The sequence below is a fragment of the Trichechus manatus genome, unplaced genomic scaffold (assembly GCF_000243295.1).
Source record: "Trichechus manatus latirostris isolate Lorelei unplaced genomic scaffold, TriManLat1.0 scaffold00004, whole genome shotgun sequence".
Lineage (NCBI taxonomy): Eukaryota > Metazoa > Chordata > Mammalia > Sirenia > Trichechidae > Trichechus > Trichechus manatus.
The window spans coordinates 13,384,641-13,405,449 of NW_004443940.1; the positions used below are offsets into that span (position 1 = coordinate 13,384,641).

Genomic DNA, 20,809 nt, shown 5'->3' on the forward strand with positions numbered 1-20,809 from the left:
AAAGTGGGCTTCGGGAGTGTTTTCAGTTTCTGGGTTAGAGTGTCTGGGGGCCATAGTCTCAGGGGTTCCTCCAGTCTCTGTCAGACCAGTAAATCTGATCCTTTTTCGTGAATTTGAATTTTGTTCTGCATTTTTCCCTGCTCTGTCCAGGACTTTCTCTTACGATCTCTGTCAGAGCAGTTGGTGGTGGTAGCCGGGCACCATCTTGTTCTTCTAGGCTCAGGCTGGTGGAAGCTCTGGGCTCCTAACTTCTTACTAAAAGACAACAACAACAATAAATCGTAATGCTGATTAAAAAAAAAAGTTCCAAAACTGGAGAAAATTTCCATTGATTATAAGACAGAGCTGAATTGAGAAAACTACCTAAACATGCCCAGGCTTTATCTCTCTCGGAAAAAAGATGAGAGGATTATTTGGTCCTTCTTCTACTGACTCCTTCTAACTCAGAGAGTCATTATCTGTGCTATGCCAGAAATGTGGGTAGTTATTTTTTTACTATTGGGATACAGCTTTTTCAGACAGCCAAAATAGTGACTTACCCTTCTCTCTTATTTTTCTAAAGTAATTCAGAGACAGCAGTTCACAGAAAATACTGAGAAAGGAAGGATGGGAACAAGCAGTGGTACGTTGCATCTCTGGAGTTCTGGTCCCCAAACGTAGAGTGATTAAGATAGACATGGAGAGAGGAAAAACTCCAGCAGTTGTGAATGCTGGAAATTGACGTTTTTATTTTTGTGCACTGGTTCAGAGCCAGACATTGGGTAGGAGAATTTTTTCCCTGAGCTATTATAGATGAATTCAGGCTAGACACTGAGAATCGCTTTGCAAGCTAGGCACATTAACCTGCTCTTTAGTTGAAGCTATAGGAAATTGAGATTGTGGAGGAGATGCAGTTACGACAACTTTGGGTATGGCCATGAAATAAGTGGGTGAGGTGGGTGAGGATTAGATTATTGGAAGGGAGGAAATCACAGAACTGACTGGTGAAGGTATTGGAAAGATCTTCTGCAAAAGAAAGCAACCATGACAAACGGGGGAAAAGTGGGGAAGAACATTCTAGGCATAAGAAGTAGTATAATCAGAATCTGGAAGGCACAAAACGTATTTGGGAACTGCAAGAGGCTAAGTGTGACTTGAGTGTAAAGTGGAAGGGCTTAGCTGGAAATGATGCAGAAGTAGGCACTGGGAAATAAGGAGAGTGCTCCAGATACTCTTGGTTGCCTATTCAACATACAGCACCCCCTTTCTTCATACCGAGAGAGGCCCTTTCAGTTATCAGTTGGTAGCAATGTGCCCAAGGAAGGAGGTCCCACCCCAGTCCCAGGGGACATTATAATTAGTCTAAATCAGTCTGCTTAGTTTATTAGTGCTGCCATAACAAAAATAACATAAGTGGGTGACTTTAAAGAACAGAAATATATTGTGTCACGGTTCTGGAGGCTAGAAGTCCAAACTGGGGCATTGGCTCTAGGGGAGGATCCTTCCTTGTCAGTAGCCCTGGGCATTCCATCGCGTTTCTTGTAGAGGGTTTCTTCAGGGCAATGGGTTTCTCTTTATATATGGCCTTTCTGGGCCTGGTTTTGTAGTTCTGCCAAGATGATTTGCTAGGCCACAATCTTGCAAAGGGATTGGGCAGCTTTCTATGCAAATAAGGTGCGTAAAACTCTTGAAGGGATTGGATGATCACTATGCAAATTAGGTGACTGGCCTACCTGGTGGATTGGTCAGTTTGCCATCTTCTCGTAAGGACCTATTCTGCAGAGATTGAAGGGGACCTCACTACCATCAAGAAGAAGAGCCAGGAGTGAACCACATCCTTTGGACCTGGGGTGCCTGCCCTGAGAACCTCTTAGGCCCAGGAGACAGAGAGAGCTGTAACACTGGAGATAGTGTGAGACAGCGCAAGACAGCACAAGCGGCAAGAACCAGGAGACTGGCATGAGACTGCTGTGTTGGGCTTCCCGGCCCACGGAGCAAGAGCTGAGCACCTTCAGGCAGGAGGCTTGCTTGGAGTGGGGTGCCTCCAGGCACTTGATGGCGGAGCCAAAAGAGTTGTAACACTTGCTCAAGCAGGGCCCGATGGCAGTAGGCCCAGCTTGAGCTGGGCTGGTGGCAGAGGCCCGAGCATAGCCTGCCAGCTAGCATGGCCAAGAAGGAGCTGAGAGCTGACTTGGTTGGAAGCTGTTCTCATTGATGAACTGTATCCTGAGTTGTTCCTGTTACTTCTAAGTTGATCCTGATCCTGAATTGTAGCCTGTTACTTCGCTAATAAACCCCATAATCGTGAGTATGGTCTGTGAAATTTTTGTTTTTTTTAATTGTGCTTTAAGTGAAAGTTTACAGTTCAAGTCAGTTTCTCGTACAAAAATTTATACACACATTGCTATGTGACCCTAGCTGCTCTCCTTATAATGTGACAGCACACTCCTTTCCACCCCGGATTTCCCGTTACCCTTCAGCCAGCTCTTGTCCCTTTTTGCCGTCTCATCTCGCCTCCGGACAGGAGCTGCCCATTTGGTCTCATGTATGTACTTGAGCTAAGAAGTACTCTCTTCACGAGTATCATTTTATGGACATAGTCCAGTCTAATCTTTGTCTTAAGAGTTGACTTCGGGAATGGTTTCAGTTCTGGGCTAACAGAGAGTCCAGGGGCCATGTCTTCCAGTGTCCCTCCAGTCTCAGTCAGACCATTAAGTCTGGTCTTTTTACTAGATTTGACTTCTGCACCACACTTTTCTTCAGCTCTGTCAGGGAGTGTGTTGTGTTCCCTGTCAGTGCCGTCATTGGTGGTAGCTGGGCACCATCTAGTTCTTCTGGTCTCAGGCTGGTGGAGTCTGTGGTTTATGTGGCCCTTTCTGTCTTTTGGGCTAATAGTTTCCTTGTGTCTTTGGTGTTCTTCTTTCTCCTTTGCTCCAGGTGGGTTGGGACCAATTGATGTATCTTAGATGGCCACTTGCTAGCTTTTAAGACCCCAGATGCCACTCACCAAAGTAGGATGCAGAACATTTTCTTAATAAACTTTGTTATGCCAGTTAACATAGATGTCCCCTGAAACCATGGTCCCAAGACTCCTACCCCTGTTACTCTGTCCCTCGAAGTGTTTGGCTGTATTCAGGAAACTTCTTAACTTTTGGTTTAGTCCAGTTGTGCTGACTTCCTCTGTATTGTGTGTTGTCCTTCCCTTCATCTAAGATAATTCTTGTCTACTCTAGTTAGCGAATACTTCTCTCCCTCCCTCCCCACCCTTCTAACCATCAAAAAATGTTTTCTTCTGTGTTTAAACCATTTCTTGAGTTCCTATAATAGTGGTCTCATATAATATTTGTCCTTTTGTGACTGACTAATTTGATTCAGCATGATGCCTTACAGATTCATCCATGTTATGAGATATTTTGCAGATTCATTGTTCTTTATCTTTATGTAATATTCCATTGTGTGAATATACCATAATTTGTTTATCCATACTTCTGTTGACGGGCACCTAAGTTGTTTACATCTTTTTGCTATTGTGAACAGTGCTGCAACGAACATGAGTGTGCATATATCTATTCGTGTGACGGCTCTTATTTTTCTAGGGTATATTCCAAGGAGTGGGATTGCTGGATTGTATGGTACTTCTATTTCTAGCTTTTTAAGGAAGTGCTAAATCGATTTCCAAAGTGGTTGTACCATTTTACATTCCCACCAGCAGTGTATAAGTGTTCCAGTCTCTCCACAACCTCTCCAACATTTATAATTTTGTGTTTTTTGGATTAATGTTAGCCTTGATGGGATGAGATGGTTATCTCGTTGTAGTTTTGATCTGCATTTCTCTAATGGCTAATGATCCTGAGCATTTCCTCATGTATCTGGTAGCCGCCTGAATGTCTTCTTTGGTGAAGTGCCTGTTCATGTTCTTTGCCCGTTTTTTAATTGGGTTATTTGTCTTTTTGTTGTTGAGGTTTTGCAGTATCTTGTAGATTTTAGAGATTAGACACTCATCAGATTTGTCATAGCCAAAATTTTTTTCCCAATCTGTAGGTTGTCTTTTTATTCTCTTGGTGAAGTCTTTTGATGAGCCTAAGTGCTTGATTTTTAGGAGCTCCCAGTTAATCTAGTTTCTCTTCTCGTGTTTGTGCATTGTTACTTACAGTTTGTATTCTGTTTATGCCATATATTAGGGCTCCTAGTGTTGTCCCTATTTTTTCTTCCATGATCTTTATCGTTTTCAATTTTATATTTAGGTCTTTGATCCACTTTGAGGTAGTTTTTGTGCATGGTGTGAGGTATGTGTCTTGGTTCAGTTTTTTTCAGATGAATATCCAGTTATGCCAGCACTATTTGTTAAAGAGACTGTCTTTTCCCCAATTAACGGACTTTGGGCCTTTGTCAAATATCAGCTGCTCATAGGTGGATGAATTTACATCTGGATTTTTTTAATCCTGATCCATTGGTCTATGTATCTGTTGTTGTACCAGTACCAGGCTGTTTTGACTGTTGTGACAGTATAATAGGTTCTAAATTCAGGTAATGTGAGGCCTCCCACTTTGCTCTTCTTCTTCACTAATGCTTTACTTGTCCGGGGCCTCTTCCCTTTCCATATGAAGTTGGTAATTTGTTTTTCTATCTCATTAAAAAATGCCATTGGAACTTGGATCAGGATTGCATTGTATCTGTAGATCACTTTGGGTAGAATAGATATTTTCACAGTGTTGAGTCTTCTATCCATGAGCAATGTATGTTTTTCCACTTAACGTAGGTCTGTTTTGGTTTTTTGCAGTAGGGTCTTGGTCTGTGAGTTGTGTGGCCATTGTAACAAATTATTGAACTCAGCAGAGAAGTAGAGAGTGCCGTGGGATGGACACCTGGTGCCACAATTGGTAAAAAGGGTTGGAGAGTGGAGGTATGTCTGACCTCTGCCTCTTAGGAAGTAGCCTTGGGCTGATGATGATGTTGATTCTCCTCTCTCTTCTTAGTGAAGTTAGGCGGCTTCCAATGCTACTAGCTTACAGTTCCTCACGTAGTATCTTCTCTCTATGTGTATCTGTGTCTATTCTCGTTTTATAAGACACCACTCAGAAGTGATTAGATTTATGATCTGCTCTACTCTGGCATGACCTCTTTAGCATAACAAAAGAGAACTTCTGTTTCCACACATGGTCATATTTACGGATACAGGGTTTAGGACTTTAACATAACTTTTTTGGGGAGCACAATTCAATCCATAATACAGTTATTTTAACTCCATTTCACTTTACCAGTCATTAGTCTAAAACCAACTAAATAGTTGTCATTGAGTCAAGTTTGACTCCTGGTAACCCCGACTCATGGCAACCTCACGTGTCAGAATAGAACTGTGCTCCATAGCGTTTCAATGACTGATATTTTGGAAGTAGTTCACTAGGTCTTTCAGGGCTCTTTGAGTAAACTTGAACTGCAAATCTTTCGGTTAGTAGCCAAGCACAACCATTTGCACCACCCAGGGGAGCCTAAGTCATTAGTCTGTTGTTGTTAGTTGCTGTCAAGTTGATTCTGACTCTTGGTGAGCCCATGTATGCAGAGTAGAACTGCTCCATAGAGTTTTCAAGGCTGTGACCTTTAGGAAGCAGATTGCCAGGCCTGTCTTCCGAGACACCTCTGGGTAGGTTCAAATGGCTAACCTTTCATTTAGTAGTTAGCAATTAACTGTTTGCTCCACCCAGGGACTCCTTTAGTCATTAGTCCAGTGGTGGACATATAACCCAGCTCTGGCCAATGAGCTGTAACAGAAAGTTTTTTGGAACGTTCCGGAAAGATTTTCTTCCCTGGTTGAGACAAAAAGAGGGAGCGAGTTAGTTAATCACTGGAAAGAAGGCTCTTTCCCCACCCATTCCTTTCCTTCCTGCTTGGTACTCCGTAATGCGAGGCTTAACGTTTGAGGCTATTACCCCAAACCAAAAACCAAACCCATTGCTGTCAAGTCAATTCTGACTCATGGCGACCCTATAGGACAGAGTAGAACAGCCCCATAGGGTTTCCAAGGCTATAATCTTTATAGAAGCAGACTTCCACATGTTTCTCCCACAGACGGGCTGGTGGTTTGGAACCCACAACCTTTCTGTTAGCAGCCGAGCACTTAACCACTGTGCCAGCAGGGCTCCTGAGGCTACTACAGTCATCTTTTAATCATGACGAAAAGCCAGTCCACTAAGAATGAGAAGGAGGAAGGAAAGAAAAGACCTGGATCCTTGAGGACATTGTTGGCCTTTGAGCCAGCTCAGAAAGCAACCACTTTGAGTTTTATCATGTGAGATGTTTGTCTTGTTTTAGCCACTGTTGTCAGGTATTCTGTAACTTGAAGCTGATTGTATTCTAACAAAGGGCCTGCTAAATCATGGAGGACTTAGTAAATAATTTGACAACATTTTTATTTGTAGCATACAATGCCAAGTGTCAGCCTTAAAATGAAAACTAATAAGAATTTTTAATTAATTGAACTATGTTTTCAATCAAAGATTGATTTAGAAGATGTGGTTTAATCAGGTAATAGTTTTTATTTTTTAATGTTTAAATTATACTTAATTTCCCCCATATAGTCCCAAAGAAAGAAAATAATCATTCAGTATTAGTTGTATTTAGCTAAAACAAAAATTAAAATTAAAACCCCACAAAATGTACAAAGTAGTGTTGCATAAAGTACTCTTGGAAACACTTTATGAAACATTTCAATAGGTATTTGGGACTAATAGTACTGGTCAAGAGTGAGTGAGGCTTAGTAAAGTTAGGATGATGCCCTATACAGAATCAGATCAAATGGGAGCAAAACATAAACATAGCAAACTTTAATTGAGCATTCAGTATTTAACAAACACTGTTCTAAGCACCTTACATTTGTAAACTCATTTAATACTATGAGATATGTAACTATTATTGTCCCCATTTTATAGATGGGGAGATTGAGGCACAGAGAAGAGTACATTTCCCATTGTCATACAACTTAAGTGGAAAAGCCAGGAATATGAATTCAAACATTTTGGCTGTAGAGCCTATGAACATTGCTATTATATCTTATTCTGCCTTAAGGCAGTTGGGACCATAAACCCTGAGTGTCTCTACCTGAGGGAGAAGAGAAGCTTTCCTTGTCTTCATAGGTGCTACTTTCTAATGAACAAGAGTTTTTTCCATCTCCTTATTCCAGAATGAGCAAAAGCAGTGGTGTGTGCATGTGCATATGTGTCCATTTTTTATCCAGGAATATGCAGCTAGCTACTCTTTAGTCCAAATGGGAATCTGCATCCTTTTTGGGAAACCCCAGACTTACATTTTATCTATCCACATATTTAGCCTATGATAACTCCACAGGGGGCTTGCAGTCTCTCCAGCAGTGACTTTTGTATCCCCTGAAAGAAACTCTGGAAAATAGTACTCAATCTGCTGTTTGCATCCCGAATGGTCCACCCTTTATTCTGGCTCTGATCGTGCCCTACAGGGCAGAAGTAGTAGATTAAAGATAAGGACCACTTAATCTCATGATTTTTAATTTGTTGATTCTTTCTTGGCAGTAGAATGAGTTTCATGGCTAGAAAACCCTGCCCCAGGTTCTGCCTACTGGGAAAATTCAGAGCCACCTCAGGAGTATTGAAGAAGGTACTACTTCTAACTGGACTCAGCATCCTTTGTTCTCAAACCTGAGATTTCTTGGTGAGGCAGTTAAGGCCATGTTCACCTGATGTAGAGGGCATTGTTGTTTCTATCTTTTTGGTGTCCCTTCTTCATTTTATTGGCAACACTTTCCCCTTTATTTTGAAGAACTGCTCCTTTTTCCCCATTCCACATGGCTCTGGTGGATCTGTCAATCACAGTGTCCTGCCCTCTTTGCCACAGGAATGGGGCATATGACCCATGCTGGCCCAATCAGAGTCCCTGCCTAGTATATGGGAAAAAAAAAAACCAAAAAACAGAGGAATAGCTCTTCCCTCTTGGACTACTAGCTATAAAGATGTGATTCCAGAGCTGCTTGAGGGTCATTTTCCTGTCCATGAGGATAGTCAGAGAGATGGAGAGTCAGAGAGTGTTCTGACTATATTGTTTGTGTCCCTGGATACAAACGTGCCTGAAGCTGTTTGTATCCCTGTACTTCCAATTACATTAGCCAATAAATTCCCATCTTCAGCTAGTTTGAGTTTCTGTTGTCACTGAAAGCACTGTTCTCTAGAAATTTAAAACAGATAGCTATATACAACATTGAGGAAGTCAATAAGATCAGCATTGGGTAGGAAAAGTTAGTCTACATCACCAATTTATTTGATTCTTTCTTCCATGTCTCCTTCTCTTTCCATTGCCGTACCACTATTCCACAGGCCCTTATCTTGCCCGGTGCCATCAACCAAGGTAGTCTGTCCAGGTCGGCTTTCCTCTTGACTTCAGAATACCTTTCTCTTCAAGCCCATTAAAACTCCCATTTCTTCAGTGACTTTTTCCTAGCTGGTAGGTATCAAACTGAAAAGTAATTCTATAAATAGTTTCACTCTGAAGTATTAATAGCTGATAATGACTTAATGTAGATCTCCTGGGGGAATCTGCATTAAATATGTATGTACAGGTGGAGTCTAGGCAATGGGAAAGGTAAGGAATAGAGATAATTTTGGACAAGGGAATTTTTTGGTCCCCTTAGAATCCTATTTTGTGGGTGGCTATTGGTCTATACCTAAGCCTCAACCATTTAATAGCTGGTTTCTCTTTTAATGCTTCTTTTCAAAAAAGGGCAAATACAAAGATGCAAAAGTTGAAAAGATATGTATGTCTTTTTCAGGGACCTGCCAGTGTTTCAGTATATATGAACCCCAAAATAAGATTGTTGAGAGATGATTAACAATTGGCAGGAGTCAGATCCTGAATAACTGTGTGCACATAGGAGTCTGGATTGGTTTTGCAGGTGAAGGGTACCCATTACATTGGAAGCAGGGGGAACAGGATCAGGTTTGTATTTTAGAAAGATCACCCTGATGTAAAGCTGTGTAAGATTAATGAGGGGGGTGGAATCAAAGGGGTTCACTCAAGGGATCTTTCTGAGGCCCTGACTGGTCGTTCTTGTTCTTGTGTTCATTTCTTCTTTGTCTCAGGGGTCCAGCCTGCTTGTTTTTCCTTCAGTATTTGCCACCATCTTCTCTGTCTCTTGGGATACATTTCTCCACAAAACTCCCTCTACAGTGGGACATATGTGCCCCAGCTTCCCATATTTTTGTTATGCACAGGCCTTTGTGATTTTAATAATTTTATTGCTAATTATTATTAGAATTCAGATAAAGGATAAGAAAAATAACAAACACAGGGATGTTTAAAATCTTATAAAGTTATTTCAGTTATGGTTCTTCATTCCCTTTGAAATGGCAGCTGAAAGCCCTGATGGCCTTCCAGGCTGCATGGCAAGGAGGACTCTGAGAGCCTTCAGAGCTGATGGGGCTAAACATGGGAACAGCGAAATGGACTTACATAAAGAGATGACAGATGACACCCACTTACTATCATTACTTTTGTTGTCGTTGTTCAATTACATCAGAACTTTGGATCAGGAGACAAAATCCTTTCCAGTTTGTCACATGTTCAAATTAGACCCAGACATCCCTTTTCCTTCATAGGTCATTTATGTTCTTCCATTCTGGCCCTTATTCCCAAAGGCCCAGATAGAGCAAAGCTCCTGCAGATAGGTTCAGATAAACAAGGTTCTTCCATATCAGAATCTTGACTGGTACATGGTGACAAAGGGCTGTTTGTTGTGGTAGGTTAGTGAGATTGTTCAAGGCTGGGCTGGGAAAATATTTGCCTTCAAGCTTTCTTCCTCTCAGCTAGTGCATATAGACATTCCAAAATAGCTGCAGGATGGAGATGGACAAGACAAATTCACAGTCATTGTGATGGAGTAACAAGCAGAAGAGGAAAGCAAAGGGTTCAATAGATTATTACAGTTTGAACATGAGAACTCTGGTGGTACTGCTGGCATATTGTTTGCGGTTTGTTCCCAGTGTACAAAGGTGTCTTTTTTTAAATTGTGCTTTGGTGAAGGTTTACAGAGCAAATAAGTTTCTCATTAAACAATTAATACACCTATTGTTTTGTGACATTGGTTGCCAACCCCGCAATGTGTCAACACTTTCCCCTTCTTGACCTTGGGTTCCCTTATTTCCATTCATCCAGCTTTCCTGTCCCCTCCTGCCTTCTCGTCCTTAGTGCCCACTTAAGTCTGGTATACGTGGTTGAGCTACATGTATTGTTTGTCTTACCGGTCTGCCTAATCTTGGCTGAAGGGTGAACCTCAGGAGCAACTTCAGTACTGAGTTAAAAGGGTGCCCCGGAGCAAAGGTGTTTCTTACGCATTGGAGTCATGACTTGACTCCTTGGCAGTTATCACTGAGCTGTTACCAGAATTTATTACATGAGGGTTCTGAGGCTAAGATGTCTATCCACAGAGCCATTTGTTGCCTATTAAACAGCTCACCGGCTTTGAACTTTGCTCTGGTGTTCTAGTGACCTGCTTAAGGGCCTGAAATATTAAAGTGCTTTCAGATGAGAGAAATACTTTGGTTAAATGCACCATTTTCCAGCCTCTTTTTGAGCACAATGATAAAAAACACTTGCTTTTCTATAAGAAAAATTGAAATTCCTTTGCCCACTTGATCATATAACTAGCCATAGAAGGTCACTTCTGCTACGAACGTATGGCTTTTCTGATTTAACAAACATCTTTGATCCCTTTTGTCTATACTAGGTGCTGGATATGCAAAGACTTACTCTAGACTCAAGAAATATATAATCTACTGGGAGACATGAAAAATCCTAAAATATCAAAGTGTGTTGCTTTAAAGGGGGCAGTTAAAAGAATAATGAGAGGTTAACCTGTGTCCCTGAATCTGTCTGGGGGAGATAGGAAGGGCTTTCCTGAAAAGGCAGCATTTAAACAGAGATGGGAGTAGGGATTCAGCACAGAATAACCCATGTATGCAAAAGATTTGGGAATGTTGGTTCAACTGGGGAACTACCTGTTCAGGGTTGGTGGAAGTGTAAAGGGATTGAAGGTGGGACAGGAAGAGAGCAGCAGTGGGAGGTAGGCCAGACACCTCAACAGGTGTCTCCCAGCGTTCTGTATGCCATGCAAGTTTTTATTGTAGTCTACAGTCATTAATGGATTTATGATAACCATTTGACTAAAGTTTTCGTTTTACTCTACTGTCAGGATGGATTTATAATAACCATTTGGTTGAAGGTATCATTTAAATCTTCTTAAAGCAGATGCCTGGGTAATAAATTCTCAGAAACATCATCCCTCTCTGATTCAGTCTCTCTTGGCAGGAATGATGCATTAGTTCATAGAATTTAATCGTTCAGGAGTCAAAGATGAGGCTGTCAAAAAGCAGTTCCTACAGTTCTCTCAGGTGGCCATCAGAGGTCTGAGCCAGCAGAGTTTCTTAAGCCCAGGAACACAGGGTTGTATGGTTGAGCCTTACATCTTCCTTCCCTTTCTAACAATCAACTGGGTGTTAGGAAGGCAATGGATGGGGGTGGATACGAATGCTGAGGGCTTTTAGAAGCTGAGATTATTACATAGAGCTTTAGTCAGGAATTGAATTGTCTGTCATCAGAAAGACCGGCGGAACCTGAAAGGTGCTCTGTGGCCAAGAATTTTGATACCTCTCTCCTCGCACTTCCTTGCAATTTTTCTTCAGCGGCCTTATGTCCCTTTTCAGTCCTGATCTGTTTGTCTCCCAAGACCCCTTTTCAGGCCTCCTGCTTTCTTCCTAGCTTCGTGGCGGTGCCGGGAGCTTGCGGCCTTAGTGCAGGGCACGCCCCTGGGCTGTTTGCTTTGCAAACTATACAGCCTCCGCCTTCCTTAGTTTTCCGTCATTCCCTGCCAGGCCTGGCTTCTTCCTCCTGGGCGGCCCGGTTCCTCCCGCTATTCGCCCTGGGGCCAGGCGGTTCCAGTAATCTCAAGCGGATACAACCACTAGCCGGTGCCACGTCTCCGCCGCCAGCAGGCCAGCGCCAGCACGGGTCTGGGGGGCGGGGCGGGGCGGGGCGTCGCGGGGAGGCGGGACCTGAGCGTGAGCGGCGTAAACGTGGCCCAATGGGCCATGCCGGCGGCGGCCGCTGCGGCGGCGCAGTGCGCGCCGAGGGGCGGGGTAGGGCGGCAGTTGCTGGTCGAACCCCGGAGCTTGAGGCGACAGTCGCTGCCTCCGCCGTCGCATCCTCAGAGGGAGTCGTCTCAGCGCCACCCGGCCTCCCGATCCCAGTGATTGCTTCCTGTGTGCGCTTCCGGCCTGCCAGCCATCCGTCCCTCGCTCTGCGGACCGTGCCTCCTGCATCATGTGCGGTAAGGGGACCGGCGGCCGGGGGGCGTGTTGTTGGGCGGTGCTGGGATGCGATGTGAGCGCCTCCGAGGTCCGAGGAGTGGGCGGTAGCGGGGATGTGGAGGGCCTAAGTCTGGGTGGTGGGCCGGGACATACCGCGGTGCTGCAAGTGTTGGGGGCGGTGGCCGGTCTCTGCGTGCGGGAGGAGGGCTGTGGGAGCCCAGCGGAGAACACCTGAGAGGAGGGGCCCTAAGCGAGATCTAGGGGGTCGACGGGGACGGCTTTGCGCGAAGGGAACCAAGAAGGGAGAGAAATGTCTGTATTGGAAAAGCGGAGAGGGCTGAGGTAATTGGGGAGTGCAGGGGGGAGCCTTCAGAAGGGACCACCAGGTGAGTGAGGCACCTGTGGAACATTGGGTGAGGTCTCTTGAATTTATATTCTTTTAGAATTTGCCTTACAATTTTTAAAATTTATTTTTAATTGCTTTCTCTGTGGCTGGATCAGTAGAAAATAGAGTTATAGTTAGAGCTGGGACAATGGCATTACACATTATCTTACTTCCTGCCACCCCTGTCTCTACAGAAACCAGTGCTAATCAATAACTTGGTCAATGGACTTCATCTTGAGACCTGATTTTCCAGGTGGAAGAGGCCAGGAAATGACTGTGACATAGTTTATGCGTCATTTATTACTTGCATGTACATCCATTTGAAATACCAGCTATGAAAAATATTAGCCTCCATTTAACCAGTGCCTTTTTTAGAATAGTTAAAAAATAAAGTTAGGGCCTTTTACTCCATGTTTTGGGAGTTAGTCGTTTTATTATTTCCTAAAAGTGCTAATGAAAGGGATTGTCAGAATAATATCTTACATGACTGGTATGTTCTGAAATTGGTATTAATTTGGCCATTGTCAGTAAAAAGAATGGCATTCTTACTTTTTTAATTGAAATTTACGACCGACCTTACCCTCTGGAAGAAGGAATGCTGTTTTTTAAAGTGAAGTATGATTGTAATAGAATTGAAGTTATCTGGGAAACTTAATCTTTGCAGCATTTTGCAGTAAGGAACTGAGCAGAGGTGGAGTGTACTCATTAGTGTATATTTTTCTTGTATTTAAATTTATGCTAATTTCAGCTTCTGAAAATGAGCAGCGTGTTTAAATTTAGAGTAGATTAAAAGAAACCCACACAAAAGCAGAAACACCTATAAATAGCTTGTTGAAATTATTGTCGTAGAGTTGACTTTAGAATCAGTTATACTTTTGTCTGGTTACTAGAATCATTTTACAAAACACATTATTTAGTTTGCTGTCCTTCATCCTTTTCATGTCCCGCTGGTTGTGTTAGGAGAAGTGTCACTTCTGCTTCCTCAGTTCTGCTTCTTTTTTTTGTTCCAATACAGAACCAAAAAATGACACTAATAATTACTAATGTGTATTATAGAAGTGCTTTTACTTTCAAAGAAAAGGTAAGTTTTGAATTGGAATTAGATACATAGTATTTCATTGAATCTAAGATACCATAATTGGAAAGTGCACATTTTTTATTTGGACCACAAAAAAAAAAAAAAAAAAAAGAAAATGTGGTTGTCTTAGAATCAATGCCGTCAATTTCTAAAGCCTAGAAAGTATTCTGAAGATGCTTTCATAATATCACAGGCTCAGTGATCTGTCCCTATCTTAAACTGGTGATGAATCACTAACAGGGGACCATCAGACAATATGAAATACATATATACCTAAAATACATGCCTGTGAAAGATTCTTGCCCCAAATTTTTAACCTTAATTTAATCAAGCCTTTAGATCTGTCTTCCAGTTTATGGGAGATACAAGGGATAGAGGAACTGGTTAGACCACACCTTGTGGAAACAGTTAATACATTGCCAGAAGGTGAGAATCTTGAGGAAACAGGGTAGTGAGGTAGACTATTCTGGATTCAGAGAGACTTCAAGATATAGCAGTGATCCCTGATTAGATCATAAATGAACAAAATAGCTGTAAAAGGCATTTTGGAGGATAATAGGGAAAATTTGAATATGAACATTGTGCTAGATGATATTAGAACATTATTATATTCTTAGATGCAATAATGCTATTATGATTTTAAAAAATTATTTTATTTTTATTGTTGTTTAGAATATACACAGCAGAACATACATGAATTCAATGATTTCTACATGTACATGAAAAAATATGTAAAAATAAAATAGTTTGTTTATAAGGACACAAATTCAACCAAGCATAGCAACTTTAATAATTTAATTACTGATTTAAATTGTATTGTTTTGATTTCAATAATGTTTAACAGTCTTTACTTGAAACTGTTGTTGTTGTTAGATGCTGTCGAGTTGGTTGCAACTCATAGCCAGCCCTGTGTACAATAGAGCAAAACACTGTCTGGTCCTGCGCCATCCTTATAATCGTTGTTATGCATGAGCCCATTGTTGCAGCTACTTACTTGAAACGAGGTTGTTTTTAACCGAGTGAATCAAGTCTTGTCATCCAGGTCTTGTCTGATATTTTGTTAAGCAAGATGCTCATAAGAGCTTTGAGTTGTGCAACCTTCTCACCCTCCTTTTTCGAATTGTTCCTCCAGCATTAACGTAAACTCACTGCTGCCTAAGTTTCCTATACAGTCTTTCAAGTTGCTGTTGTCAGTTTGATCCCATGTGCATAGATCTTAAAAGAGCTCAATGCTCACGGCAGACTTTCTTTACTAGTTAAGCTATACTGTTTGGTTTAAAGAAGACTTCAAAACCAAAACCAAACCCATTGCCTGACTCATGGTGACCCTTGAGGACAGAGTAGATCTGCCCTGTAGGGCTTCCAAAGAGTGGCTGGTGGATTCAAACTGCTGACCTTTTGGTTAGCAGTCGAGCTCTTAACCACTGTGCCACCATGGCTCCAAAGAAGGCTTCAGGGGATATTTTTGGTTTAAGGTTTAAAGATTTTCTCAGGGCAGTAGTTTCAGGGGTTCATCCAGCATCCATGGCTCCAGAAAATCTGGATTCCATGGGAATTTTAAATTCTGTTCTCCAACTTCCCCCTTTTGATCACGGTTCTTATATAGAATCTTGGATCAAAACGTTCAGTGATGGAATCCAGTTCTTCTGGTCTCATTGAAAAGGGGTTGGTTGTTCATGGAGGCAGTAACCCACACATTACATTTTTTCCTCCTATTACTGACTCTCCTTCTTCCTCTGTTGCTCCAGGAGAATAGAGACCAATTATTGTACCTTGAATGGCCACTTGCAAGCTTTTAAGACATCAGGCACTATGCAGTGTACTAGGAGGTAGAACAAAAACACTAAACAGGATATTAGGCCAATTAACTGGGATTGTACCATGAAACTATGACCCTAAACCACCAAACCAAGGAACCAAATTCCATAAAATGTTTGGTTGTCTGTAACCAGTCTCAGGAGCTACACTCTCTTTTTTTGTGAGTCGTTGTAAATATATCTATCACACAACTTTTTTTTTTTTTTTTGATTGTACTTCAGGTGAAGGTTTACAGAACAAATAGTTTCTCATTAAAGAGTAGTACACATATTGTTTTATGACATTGGTGAACAACCCCACGACATGTCAACCCTCTCCCTTCTCGACCTTGTTTTGTTTTTTGTTTTTTGGTGAAAATATACATAGCCAAAGATACACCATTTCAAACTATCACCCAACTTTTGCCAGTTCAGTTTTTTATCAGTGTACAGCTTATTGACAGCAATTACATTAATTGGCTGTGCAACCCTACCCTTAATCAGTGCAAGTTTCCATTACTGTAAACCGAAACTCAGTACTCTATAAGCAATAAACCCTCCCTTTCCCCCTCCCTCCCGGCCCTGATAGGGCTAATAAACTTTGGTCTGTATACATTTGCATAATACTATTATGATTTTGTAGAAAAATGTCCTTATGTTATGTGTTATTTTGCTTTTATTGATTTTTTAAAAATATTTTGTTTAAAGTGAGAGTTTACACAACAAATTAGGTTCCCATTTAACAATTTCCGCACAGTTTTTTCAGTGATATCAGTTATATTTTTCATTATTCTCATTCATTCCATTCTGGTTGTACCATTTCCAGTACTCTAGTTTACCTGCCTTCTTACCTTCTCATCTTTGCTATAGAGTAATTTTTGACCATTTGGTCACCTATAGTTGATTTTTTTTTTTTAAAGAGGCTCATTACTCATGGGTGATATTCTTTATTTTATGATCCAGTCTGTTATTTAGCTGAAAGATGACCTCAAGGGATAATTTTGGTTTAAAGTTTAAAGTAAGGAGCCCTGGTGCCACAGTGGTTAAGCACTTGGCTGCTAACCAAAAGGTGGCGGTTTGAATCCACCAGGTACTGCACGAGAGAAAGATGTGGCAGTCTGCTTCCGTAGAGATTACAGCCTTGGAAACCTTAAGGGACGGTTCTGCTCTGTCCTATGAATTGGAATTGACTCGATGGCAAAGGGTTGTTTTGGAAGGTTTAAAGTGTATCTCAGGGCGATAGTGTCAGGGAGTTGTCTAGTCTCAACTGGTCCAGTAAGTCTGGACTTTATAAGAGTTTGCATTCTGATCCACATTTTCTCCCATTCTGTAAGGATCCATCTAATGTGGCCATGATCAGTGCTTTTATTGATTCTTAACAATATACTCTGAAAATAGTAGAATCCTTTCACTAGGTTTGTAGTTTTAATTTGGTAGATACAAATGAGTCGGTAGGATTGGACTCCACGGCAGTAGGTTTGGTTTTGCGTTTTAGATAAAATTGCACACATAACAAAATCACGGCAAAACATCGTAACAAAGAAGTGAGGTCCCAAAGGGAAGTACAGTCAGTAACAGCGGTATTAAAAAGTAAAGGGAGCAAATTCATCAGTAGTGGCTCTAAAGCAATCAGAGACGAATCCCTAGACATCTTAAAACATCAAGCTGGAGGAAACTGTAGACATCCTCAGATGTCAGAGGGTAGAAATAATCTGATCCTTTCGCTAGTATCTGGTGAACAAATGGTTCAAGGCATTTTCTTTTAGGATGGTTATATATTTTTTTAGTCAACTTTTTTCCTATTAAGTCTTTAGGTTTTGAATATTCTTCACATCACTGATATTTATAAGCTGTTTATTCCTAAAAGTTATTGATAGTATGGTCATTGGAAATAAGGAAAATTATTCCATTTGTATAATTTTGTAGGGCCCTTATGTTGTTTAAAATATCTGTTTCAGAAAATGATGTTGTTAGCTGCCTCTGAACCAACTCCTGACTCATGGTGACCCCATGTGTTACAGAGTAGAATTGCTCCATTAGGTTTTCTTGGCTGTAATCTTTACAGAAGCAGTTTGCCAGGCCTTTCTTTCACGGAACCAACCTTTCACTTGGCAGCCAGTCGCAAACCACTTGTGCCACCCAGGCTCCTTTATTTCAGAAAACAGTTTCCTTTAAAACATACTGCTGAGCTGCTAGGACACAAACCATAAATTTGTTGATTGGTTAATTTTGTGTTAAAGTTGACTTGACTAAATGGCAGTGATGGAAGATTAGTGGTCAACCTTTTGTTTCTTTGAGAGAAAGCTCTCTGCCTTGAAACAGTTTGAAGTGAGGATTTCTTTCTTTTTGAAAGATGAAATTCAGCCTCATGTTTTTTGTACCCTGGACATAATTATGTCAGTGAGGATTTGTATTTTCATAGTTTAATCAGAGTTTCCCATTAAGTATTTGTTTATTTGCAGGTATATTTGCCTATTTAAACTACCATGTTCCTCGGACAAGACGAGAAATCTTGGAGACCCTAATCAAAGGCCTTCAGAGACTGGAGTACAGAGGATATGATTCTGCTGGTATTTCCTTTTAAAAAGTATTAGGGGTTTTGCATGGTTCTTGACTCTAAATTGGTTTTTGTTTTTGTTTTTGTTTTTTTAGAAACAATTTGGATTCTTTAGTAATTTCTGTTTTATTTTTTCTGGTAGTTGTAAAATCTGAAAAGTTTTTGTGTTTTATCATGTTTAACGGCTTTGTTTATGTAATTTCAAGTGTTATCATTCATGTAGAGTGCTACTTCTGATGAATATCTTATTCTTCCTTTATTAAGAATGTTACTCTAAAAACATAAATCATCTGGGGCATTTTAATGCAGAACAAAGTTCTTGAGGTTCTTATTCTGTAAATTATCTTTTTTCTTTCCTGTATCTTTATTTTCTTTTTTCTCCACGGATTCCATGCTTTTGGCATATAAACTTGCCTAAAACTCTTCTATCTTAAATAAATGACAAAAAAATAAGAAATTAGTTCTTGCCAACTTTATGTTCTACTCTAGCTCCTTTCTTAACTGTGTTGGGAGTTCCCAAGACTACTCCCAGGTTTGGTGATTTGGTAGGAGGACTCACAGGATTTTGTGTATAGTTGTACTCACAGCTATGAGTTTTTACAGCAGAAGGATACAAAGCAGAATCAGCTAAGGGAAAAGGCTTATGGGGCAAAGGTTGGAGTAAACCATGAGCAAACTTCCAAGAATCTTTTCCCAGTGGAGTCACATGGGATGTCCTTAATTCAGTCAGCAACGAGTTGTAACAACATGTGTGAAGTATTGTATACATGGGAAGCTCATTATCAACTCAGTGTCCATGGTTTTTATTGGGCCTCGTCACATAGGCACCTCTGTCTAGCATGTACCAGAATTCCAGAGTTATAGAAGGAAAGCAGATGTTCAGCATAAATCACATTGTTTGCACAAACAGTTTAGGCACAGTAAACTACTCTTAATCAGTTAGGGTGGTGGGAACCCTACTGAAATCCAAGTTCCAGACACCAGCCAGGAGCCTTTCTAAGGATAGCAGGCACAGGCATGCTATGCTCACTCTTTTCTGCACACTTAGCATTGCCAGATGTAAAGGTCGTCTATCTTCTTTAACTTTCCTCAGTAATGGATGCTATTGACCATCCTTTGTTCTTAAAATCCTCTCTTCCTTAGCTTCTCTGACAACACATATCATTCTCTTCCTAAGATGCTGATTATTTCTTTTCTTTCTGCTTTGGGAACTCCTCTTCTTCCTTGTATTGCTTAAATATTAATGTTCTTCAGAATTTTTTCCTAGCCCTAAATTTTCGAGTTTCTTTTTTGTGTCTTCATGCGTGAGCTCTGACTTCGTTAGCCTCCTATATGCTGGTGACTTGCAGTTTCTACCTCTAAACCAAATGTATTTCCCAAGCTGTAGACCTGTATTTCCATCTGCCTCCTAGAAATTTCTTTTTACATAGGCCGTGATATCTTAAACTTTTCGCTCAGAATTGAACTGAATATACTTCAGTCCTCACCCTATTCCCTAGTCTGTTTGTCTTCCTGTGTTCGTTTTATCAGTGATCATTCAGCAAGTCCTCTGAACCAAGGAGATATCCCAGACTTGACCCTCCTTCTCTATCCTCATTACCACTGTTTAGTTCAGGCCCTCTTCCTTTTTGCTTTGCTCTGGCTGTAACCTCTGACAGCTGCTTTCCTCCTGTTTCTCCCCCTCCAATCCGTTTTCTACCATGTTTCCAAAGAGAGTTTTCTAAGAAAACATTTTGTCATGTCACTTCTCTGCTTGGAGCTCCTCAGTGCTTTTCCAGTACCTTCAGGGCAACTTTTTCAAATTCCTTTGGAATTGAAGTACACTGTCAAGATACATGTTTCCCGGTACTTCCTCCTTGTCTTCCTTCTGAGGTGGATGCCTGTCTTCTTTGTTTCTTTATTGAGCTGTAGTTGCAACCTTTAGTACTTTTATTATAACCCATAATCACACTGTCTGGTAATGATTTTTATCCTGTTTGTCTTCCCAGTAGACTATTGGATATTTGAGGACAGGAACTGAGTTATTTTCATTTTTGTCTCTTGCAGCTGTCATGGTTCTTGGCAGGTAATAGGTGTTATAGTAAATGTTGAAATAATAAATGAATGAATTAGATGAAAACGTAATTTTTTTTTTTAATTAAAGATTTTGCCTCACCATGATAATCTAAGCAATAACCACTTTCTATCTTGCTTTTTCACCTCTTGATGATTTAGGTGTGGGAGTTGACGGAGGCAATGACAAAGATTGGGAAGCCAATGCCTGCAAAATCCAGCTCATTAAGAAGAAGGGGAAAGTTAAGGCACTGGATGAAGAAGTTCACAGTAACGTACTTAGTTTGATCTTTGTCACCCCTCCCTTCTTTCCCTTCTTCTCTCCCCAGCAAATTAACTTTCTCCGCAAATTTTGGGGCATATTTTAAGAATACCTATTGGTATTGAGTCTATTCCAACTCATAGTGACTCTATATGACAGAGTAGAACTGCCCATCGGGTTTCCAAGGCTGTAAATCTTTATGGAAGCAGATTGCCGCATCTTTCTCCCGCAGAATGGCTGGTGGGTTCGAATTGTTGACCTTTTGGTTAATAGCTGAGCACTTAACCACTGTGCCACCAGGGCTTCTATTTTAAGAATAACAAGTCTTAAAGTTGAGGGGAGGGATGAAAAGGGAGTTTTGTTCCTGTCTGGACTAG

General features: G+C 41.0%; 1 protein-coding gene across 1 annotated transcript in view; it reads left to right on the forward strand.

The window, feature by feature from the left end:
- Positions 1–12,191: 12,191 nt before the first annotated feature.
- GFPT1 (glutamine--fructose-6-phosphate transaminase 1) overlaps positions 12,192–20,809 on the forward strand; it is a 52,792-nt gene continuing 44,174 nt past the window's right edge. Inside the window, exons 1-3 of the mRNA XM_004369247.2 lie at positions 12,192–12,322; positions 18,024–18,131; positions 20,333–20,440. Of these exons, the coding sequence (XP_004369304.2) occupies positions 12,316–12,322; positions 18,024–18,131; positions 20,333–20,440 (223 nt within the window). The 5' untranslated portion in view covers positions 12,192–12,315. The remainder of the gene's footprint in view (positions 12,323–18,023; positions 18,132–20,332; positions 20,441–20,809) is intronic.